General features: G+C 41.5%; 2 protein-coding genes across 9 annotated transcripts in view; one reads left to right on the top strand and one right to left on the bottom strand.

Annotated features, from left to right (window-relative positions):
• Positions 1-6383, bottom strand: part of LOC115243287 (beta-1,3-galactosyltransferase 5) — an 18779-nt gene extending 12396 nt beyond the window's left edge. Inside the window, exon 1 of one of the 3 annotated variants that reach the window (XM_029820127.1) lies at positions 6176-6383. The gene's annotated coding sequence lies outside the window, so the exon portion shown is untranslated. Of the gene's footprint in view, positions 1-1690; positions 1888-2155; positions 2365-6175 lie in introns of those variants that run through there. The other 2 variants (XM_029820125.1, XM_029820126.1) reach the window with 2 other exon arrangements.
• The window catches only part of LOC115243285 (NAD-dependent protein deacetylase Sirt6), a 7869-nt gene continuing 2845 nt past the window's right edge, over positions 4136-9159 (top strand). Inside the window, exons 1-5 of one of the 6 annotated variants that reach the window (XM_029820119.1) lie at positions 4136-4604; positions 4806-4933; positions 5440-5558; positions 8573-8696; positions 8883-9056. In XM_029820119.1, the coding sequence (XP_029675979.1) occupies positions 4539-4604; positions 4806-4933; positions 5440-5558; positions 8573-8696; positions 8883-9056 (611 nt within the window). In that variant the 5' untranslated portion in view covers positions 4136-4538. Of the gene's footprint in view, positions 4605-4805; positions 4934-4963; positions 5129-5439; positions 5559-7051; positions 7521-7721; positions 7850-7879; positions 8045-8355; positions 8475-8572; positions 8697-8882; positions 9057-9159 lie in introns of those variants that run through there. The other 5 variants (XM_029820118.1, XM_029820121.1, XM_029820123.1 and 2 more) reach the window with 5 other exon arrangements.

Raw genomic sequence — 9159 nt, 5'->3', positions numbered from 1 at the left:
TATATATATATCCATTTTTGTAAGAGATTCCTTTCACAAAGAGCGAGAAAAGCTGGCGCCGAATTCATTAGAATGTATGTCCCGGAACAACATTTGTGCGCGTGTTTCTCTCCCTCTACGACACTATATATAAAATAAACTTTCTGTGTGTTTGCTTGTTACGACATCTCAAGCGAAAAGGGCAGATCCAGTGCCGTAACAAGATGAGCGAGTCTCCAGCGTTTCGGGTATACAATTCTTGGTTGAACAATTCAGGGGGGATGGCGGGCGTGTACGATTATTGATCTCCGAGTTATCTAATAACTATCTTCTTTAATAACTATCTTGCAATTTGTGCAAAGTAATTTGCGACCTTGCGTAACATACAGACATTAAATTGGCATAAAACCGACGTTGCGATAAGTTATGTATTTTCTCATTAGGTGCACAAGGCCCCTCATTCTTGTCTCTATTTAGCGCGATATTTTAGCACTAAACGCGGACGCCGACTCCTAATTATTTTATTTATTTAGTGAGAAGATCGTCCTCGCATGAAATCGATACAACAAATTTGAAAACTGAGTTTTTTTTAAGTTTCTATATTTCATATTTATTCAAAAACGCGCTTTTGTTTTGGACAAAAGCTGAGGTGGGTATTTAAATATCTAAGTTTTATACACATATATATATAAATCACAGTTTCAAAAAAAAAAAAATATATATATATACATAAAATAAATAAACATAAATATATATAACAAAACTTAGATTAAAATAGAGATATTTTTGTTATCGTATTTGTAGATTTACTTAAAAAATACAAAAGCGCTTTTTAGTATATAAAATAAAGACATATATAAACGTTTTTTAGAATATTATTGAAAATTAATTGAGATTTCTTATCTTGCAAAGATTTTGATTAATTCAACATTTAACTTAATTGATGATTAAATCAACTGATAAATATGTTTACAGACACAATAAAACTTCCGACTATGTAATTCATCATTCCTAATCTTATCTTTTCTTCCATCTGTCCATCAAAATAAAGAGTAATTATATATATATATCTGTATTATCAGAATACTTCAGATATTAATGATACATACATTGGCCTCATTTTTTTATTTAAGCGAAACTATAAAAAAGCAGAAGCTTTTTAAAATAAAATAGAGCATTTTCATTTAATCGAGAAATTATGAAAAAGCGTTTTTACTTTAGTCAAAAGTTTTCTGCCGGAAACACCCAAATCAATTTTCGCCCGAAACAAAACTGTTTTTGAGTTCGCTCCAAGCGAATCTCCGCTTTAATTACGAAACAGGAGCGTCTGTAATTTTGCGTTTTTTATTTGAACGCATTGCATATATGTAAAATCTAAGAACACATTCAAAGAAAAACACACGCACGCGAAAGGAGATGTCGCTTCTCGAAAATACCTCCGAATTCCTACGACCCTCCAAAAAAGTTCTATTACGACCCCCAAAAAAAAAAAAAAAAAAAAAAAAGAAAAAATAGAGAGAAAACGCAAGCAATCTCGATGATTACAAACTTCTCTCGATATATGTATCTACGCGAACGAATCTCGGCGATTTTCGCGCGTCCGGCAATCGAGGACGCGCCAGATCGGGAATAAATTGTGGACGCGGTGTACGACCGCGTTACACCATATGCGGCAATTTGGAAAAAAACCGGAACTAAATACCGTACTTACAAATCGCATGTGGTGAGAAACTCCCGGAGCACGCTAACACCCGCTGCGACTGCAGAAACCGCGCCACGCACATTCGGAACCCCTTTTTAGCCGCGGAAAACACTCGTCGAGCGACGCGACACTAGCTCGCCGACGGTTTGAGGTTATATACCAGAGAGGGTGTGAGTTTCTAAACCGAGCGAGAGGGGGAGAGTGGGAGAGAAAGCGAGCGTGAGAGGGACGGGGACTGAGAAGGAGGGGAAAAAGAGAAAGAGAGATAGAGAGGGAGTATTTTCTTGCGGAATCACCTGGTCGCGCACGCACATCGACGAACGTGAGGGAAAAAAAACCACGCGGCACTTGTCATCGTCATGCGCGCGCGCGCGCTCGCGTGTATGTGTGCGTGTATATGAATACGCGTCGGTTATTATGTATATATGCAAGAGCGACCGGAAAAGAAAAAGGGGAAAAAACCTATATACGTACTCAGAAGTGTGTTTTCTTTTTTTTCCTTACACCCCTCATCTTCCTTCCTCGATGCGGCGCGCGTCCCTCCTTAGTCGCGACCGTGTCACTCGAGTTGACGCGACCGTAGTGGACGTCACTCCACCCGGCATGCGCGGATAAAGGTCCGCTATAGCTATAGGACGGTAATCGCGAGATGAAAGATGAAAGAGAACCGGTGGCGAAATTGCGAGAAAGAGGGAAAAATGACGGTGAGATGAGAGCGCGAAACGCCACCCAAGTCCATCGCCATTTTCCGGAACCTTCTAGCAATCTTCATCGTTTTTTAATTATCTATCGATACAAGACGCTCCTCCGATAAGTCCGCCTCGCGCTTCGATCTCGTTAAAATTATATTCTTGCGCGCGCGATATTTTTCTGGGAAATTAATTTCTTCATATTGTAGACCATGCACTGTACTAAACAAGCACGTGTTCCCCGTCCCTTTCACGCTGAATGAATCGACGATGAATAAAAACAAATAAAAAACAACAAATAAACTGTATGCTTTGTGCTCGACCGGAAAATTATAACACGTTACGCGATCGTGTTTTTTTGTACGACCGCGTTACACCATATGCGGCAATTTGGAAAAAAACCGGAACTAAATACCGTACTTACAAATCGCATGTGGTGAGAAACTCCCGGAGCACGCTAACACCCGCTGCGACTGCAGAAACCGCGCCACGCACATTCGGAACCCCTTTTTAGCCGCGGAAAACACTCGTCGAGCGACGCGACACTAGCTCGCCGACGGTTTGAGGTTATATACCAGAGAGGGTGTGAGTTTCTAAACCGAGCGAGAGGGGGAGAGTGGGAGAGAAAGCGAGCGTGAGAGGGACGGGGACTGAGAAGGAGGGGAAAAAGAGAAAGAGAGATAGAGAGGGAGTATTTTCTTGCGGAATCACCTGGTCGCGCACGCACATCGACGAACGTGAGGGAAAAAAAACCACGCGGCACTTGTCATCGTCATGCGCGCGCGCGCGCTCGCGTGTATGTGTGCGTGTATATGAATACGCGTCGGTTATTATGTATATATGCAAGAGCGACCGGAAAAGAAAAAGGGGAAAAAACCTATATACGTACTCAGAAGTGTGTTTTCTTTTTTTTCCTTACACCCCTCATCTTCCTTCCTCGATGCGGCGCGCGTCCCTCCTTAGTCGCGACCGTGTCACTCGAGTTGACGCGACCGTAGTGGACGTCACTCCACCCGGCATGCGCGGATAAAGGTCCGCTATAGCTATAGGACGGTAATCGCGAGATGAAAGATGAAAGAGAACCGGTGGCGAAATTGCGAGAAAGAGGGAAAAATGACGGTGAGATGAGAGCGCGAAACGCCACCCAAGTCCATCGCCATTTTCCGGAACCTTCTAGCAATCTTCATCGTTTTTTAATTATCTATCGATACAAGACGCTCCTCCGATAAGTCCGCCTCGCGCTTCGATCTCGTTAAAATTATATTCTTGCGCGCGCGATATTTTTCTGGGAAATTAATTTCTTCATATTGTAGACCATGCACTGTACTAAACAAGCACGTGTTCCCCGTCCCTTTCACGCTGAATGAATCGACGATGAATAAAAACAAATAAAGTTGAAACAAATAAACTGTATGCTTTGTGCTCGACCGGAAAATTATAACACGTTACGCGATCGTGTTTTTTGAACTATATTTTATAATTGCTCATTTTTGTAATTCAAAAAAGAAGCAAACAATTGACACACGTGTGAGAGATTCATTTTTATCTCGTCCGTATTTTAACAATCTTAAACGCGAATGTATTTATTAAAGTGCGGAATGCTAGAAAATGCTAGAAAATGATTTTGTCGACTACTTTTTTCAGAATTGAAGAACAATCGATTTTCGATGGGAGATCGAATTCGAAATTGCCGCCAAACGCGTGGCTCGGTCGCGCGACTCGTGCATGAATTAAATGCACGCGAGAGGAACTCGGGCTAACTCGAGCGTCCATGGCGTCCCGGATCGCCGCTCCTACGGGACGCGCGAACCGCAAGGCGCATGCCCCGGGCGGTTTATTATCTTCTTTCTGTTCAAGTGCCATTTCGTTGCATGCAGTGCAGTCTATAAAACAGAATGCGTTCCCCGCGGGTCTCGAGTTTCCTATCACTTATCGTCATTCGTAGCGTATAAACATAACAGCACGCGGTCATTAGCTCGATTCATATTGTGTTTACGTATCCGTTCTGACACATGGGAGCGCGGCCGGAGCGCGGCTAAAATCGCTTCAGCTTCATCCATCCACGGCGATCGTAAAAGACGGGCCCGGATATCCGTTCGTGGCGTCCCCCAGGCGTCGTCTAGAATATCCGACGAGATCTCTCGCCCGAGACGAGTGACCGCGCAAAAATGTCATCCAGCTACGCGGACGGGTTATCGCCGTACGAAAACAAAGGAGTGTTGGGCCTGGAGGAGGTGAGAAAAAAAAAAGAAGAAAAAATACTCGGCGGGATGAAATCTTTTTTTTTTTTTTTTTCCTTTCTTTCTTTCTTTTCATCTTTTCGAGACTACGACGTTTGATTTTGAATGCTTCGAACGCGATGCTCTTTTATTTTTTTATTTTTTTATTTTTTTTCATTCTCTTTTCCTCTACTCTCTTATTCTCCTCGCTTCCAGAGATACGACAGCGTCGAGACTCTTCGGCTGAAATGCGGCCTCCTGGCCGAATGGATACAGGGCGCCCGTCACGTCGTGGTCCACACCGGCGCCGGTATCAGCACCGCCGCGGGTATCCCCGATTTTCGGTGACTATCGCCTGCCGATTTCTGTCAAACTGTCAAAATTTTTGATAGTCCCTGTCCCTTGCCCTCTTCCCCTCTCTCTCCGTCCGAATTCACTTGTGTCACCTCCTTCTACTGAGGATAGCATTTGACATTGTATAACAGATGTGATACACGAAGAATCTTGAAGCATGAAGATCAAGTATGAGATGAAAACATGTAACAATGCTAAACTGTTGACTTGTAATAATGCATTTTTATGAAACAGAATCTTTTCGCGCTATTATCGTAATATATTTTTAAAATGTATATACATATGTTTTTAAAGTTTCTCTAAACCGCAGATAATTTTAGTAGCTCTTACATTGAAACTAGAACAGATAAATATAAGAAAACTAAATATAAGGAAAGCTTTATAATTATTTATAGATTCAGCAACAGTAGATTGAGAGAAACTTCAATAATTAAAATATAGTATAAAAGTGTATATTGTGTTGGCCTATTTTGAACGATATCTTCTCTTACGTTAGGGGTACAAATGGTGTGTGGACATTGGAACAGAAAGGCTTAAAACCTTCGATGAACATTTCCTTTGATGAAGCAATTCCTACAAAAACACATATGGCATTGAAAAAATTGATAGAGGCCAGTAAGTGTTGGTGAATGAAAAGAGCTATAAAAGCTTTAAGAGTTTCAAAATTCTTTTTACTCAATATTTGTTTGTTACAAATTTTTTTTTTTTTTTAGAAAAAATAAAATGCGGCAATTTGGAAAAAAACCGGAACTAAATACCGTACTTACAAATCGCATGTGGTGAGAAACTCCCGGAGCACGCTAACACCCGCTGCGACTGCAGAAACCGCGCCACGCACATTCGGAACCCCTTTTTAGCCGCGGAAAACACTCGTCGAGCGACGCGACACTAGCTCGCCGACGGTTTGAGGTTATATACCAGAGAGGGTGTGAGTTTCTAAACCGAGCGAGAGGGGGAGAGTGGGAGAGAAAGCGAGCGTGAGAGGGACGGGGACTGAGAAGGAGGGGAAAAAGAGAAAGAGAGATAGAGAGGGAGTATTTTCTTGCGGAATCACCTGGTCGCGCACGCACATCGACGAACGTGAGGGAAAAAAAACCACGCGGCACTTGTCATCGTCATGCGCGCGCGCGCGCTCGCGTGTATGTGTGCGTGTATATGAATACGCGTCGGTTATTATGTATATATGCAAGAGCGACCGGAAAAGAAAAAGGGGAAAAAACCTATATACGTACTCAGAAGTGTGTTTTCTTTTTTTTCCTTACACCCCTCATCTTCCTTCCTCGATGCGGCGCGCGTCCCTCCTTAGTCGCGACCGTGTCACTCGAGTTGACGCGACCGTAGTGGACGTCACTCCACCCGGCATGCGCGGATAAAGGTCCGCTATAGCTATAGGACGGTAATCGCGAGATGAAAGATGAAAGAGAACCGGTGGCGAAATTGCGAGAAAGAGGGAAAAATGACGGTGAGATGAGAGCGCGAAACGCCACCCAAGTCCATCGCCATTTTCCGGAACCTTCTAGCAATCTTCATCGTTTTTTAATTATCTATCGATACAAGACGCTCCTCCGATAAGTCCGCCTCGCGCTTCGATCTCGTTAAAATTATATTCTTGCGCGCGCGATATTTTTCTGGGAAATTAATTTCTTCATATTGTAGACCATGCACTGTACTAAACAAGCACGTGTTCCCCGTCCCTTTCACGCTGAATGAATCGACGATGAATAAAAACAAATAAAGTTGAAACAAATAAACTGTATGCTTTGTGCTCGACCGGAAAATTATAACACGTTACGCGATCGTGTTTTTTGAACTATATTTTATAATTGCTCATTTTTGTAATTCAAAAAAGAAGCAAACAATTGACACACGTGTGAGAGATTCATTTTTATCTCGTCCGTATTTTAACAATCTTAAACGCGAATGTATTTATTAAAGTGCGGAATGCTAGAAAATGCTAGAAAATGATTTTGTCGACTACTTTTTTCAGAATTGAAGAACAATCGATTTTCGATGGGAGATCGAATTCGAAATTGCCGCCAAACGCGTGGCTCGGTCGCGCGACTCGTGCATGAATTAAATGCACGCGAGAGGAACTCGGGCTAACTCGAGCGTCCATGGCGTCCCGGATCGCCGCTCCTACGGGACGCGCGAACCGCAAGGCGCATGCCCCGGGCGGTTTATTATCTTCTTTCTGTTCAAGTGCCATTTCGTTGCATGCAGTGCAGTCTATAAAACAGAATGCGTTCCCCGCGGGTCTCGAGTTTCCTATCACTTATCGTCATTCGTAGCGTATAAACATAACAGCACGCGGTCATTAGCTCGATTCATATTGTGTTTACGTATCCGTTCTGACACATGGGAGCGCGGCCGGAGCGCGGCTAAAATCGCTTCAGCTTCATCCATCCACGGCGATCGTAAAAGACGGGCCCGGATATCCGTTCGTGGCGTCCCCCAGGCGTCGTCTAGAATATCCGACGAGATCTCTCGCCCGAGACGAGTGACCGCGCAAAAATGTCATCCAGCTACGCGGACGGGTTATCGCCGTACGAAAACAAAGGAGTGTTGGGCCTGGAGGAGGTGAGAAAAAAAAAAGAAGAAAAAATACTCGGCGGGATGAAATCTTTTTTTTTTTTTTTTTCCTTTCTTTCTTTCTTTTCATCTTTTCGAGACTACGACGTTTGATTTTGAATGCTTCGAACGCGATGCTCTTTTATTTTTTTATTTTTTTATTTTTTTTCATTCTCTTTTCCTCTACTCTCTTATTCTCCTCGCTTCCAGAGATACGACAGCGTCGAGACTCTTCGGCTGAAATGCGGCCTCCTGGCCGAATGGATACAGGGCGCCCGTCACGTCGTGGTCCACACCGGCGCCGGTATCAGCACCGCCGCGGGTATCCCCGATTTTCGGTGACTATCGCCTGCCGATTTCTGTCAAACTGTCAAAATTTTTGATAGTCCCTGTCCCTTGCCCTCTTCCCCTCTCTCTCCGTCCGAATTCACTTGTGTCACCTCCTTCTACTGAGGATAGCATTTGACATTGTATAACAGATGTGATACACGAAGAATCTTGAAGCATGAAGATCAAGTATGAGATGAAAACATGTAACAATGCTAAACTGTTGACTTGTAATAATGCATTTTTATGAAACAGAATCTTTTCGCGCTATTATCGTAATATATTTTTAAAATGTATATACATATGTTTTTAAAGTTTCTCTAAACCGCAGATAATTTTAGTAGCTCTTACATTGAAACTAGAACAGATAAATATAAGAAAACTAAATATAAGGAAAGCTTTATAATTATTTATAGATTCAGCAACAGTAGATTGAGATAAACTTCAATAATTAAAATATAGTATAAAAGTGTATATTGTGTTGGCCTATTTTGAACGATATCTTCTCTTACGTTAGGGGTACAAATGGTGTGTGGACATTGGAACAGAAAGGCTTAAAACCTTCGATGAACATTTCCTTTGATGAAGCAATTCCTACAAAAACACATATGGCATTGAAAAAATTGATAGAGGCCAGTAAGTGTTGGTGAATGAAAAGAGCTATAAAAGCTTTAAGAGTTTCAAAATTCTTTTTACTCAATATTTGTTTGTTACAAATTTTTTTTTTTTTTTAGAAAAAATAAAATTCATCATAAGTCAGAATATAGATGGATTACATTTACGGTCGGGAATATCGAGGCAATATCTAGCAGAACTGCATGGAAATATGTTTACAGAACAGTGTGATAAATGTGGCAGGTTTGTATATAAATATATGATTAAAAAAGAATATACATATGTAATTACATACTTCCTTAATTTTGTATGTAGGAAAAATGTATAAACTAGTAAATATAAAAAATAGAAAGTGGTTTAATTAAAATGATAAAATATATCGGTTCTTATTACAATAAGAATACTGAGAATTCTCAAATTATTTTGCAGGCAATTTATTCGTAATTTTGCGACCAAAAGTGTGGGGAAAAAATCTTTAGATACTGTATGCAGATCAGAGCAGATAGGCGGTCGTCCGTGCCGCGGCCGAATGCACGATACTATTCTCGATTGGGAGCATAATTTACCAGACAGCGATTTGACATTGTCTGATTTACATTCCAGGTAAATGATAATAATATTCTGCATACATCATTCAACATTCAACAAATAGTTGAATATTTGAAATTATTACACATACAAAAAAATTTTTATTAATATTTTTATT

Source organism: Formica exsecta, unplaced genomic scaffold (genome assembly GCF_003651465.1).
Source record: "Formica exsecta isolate Colony F162 unplaced genomic scaffold, ASM365146v1 scaffold72, whole genome shotgun sequence".
Classification (NCBI taxonomy): domain Eukaryota; kingdom Metazoa; phylum Arthropoda; class Insecta; order Hymenoptera; family Formicidae; genus Formica; species Formica exsecta.
This window is presented reverse-complemented; position numbering and strand designations above follow the sequence as displayed.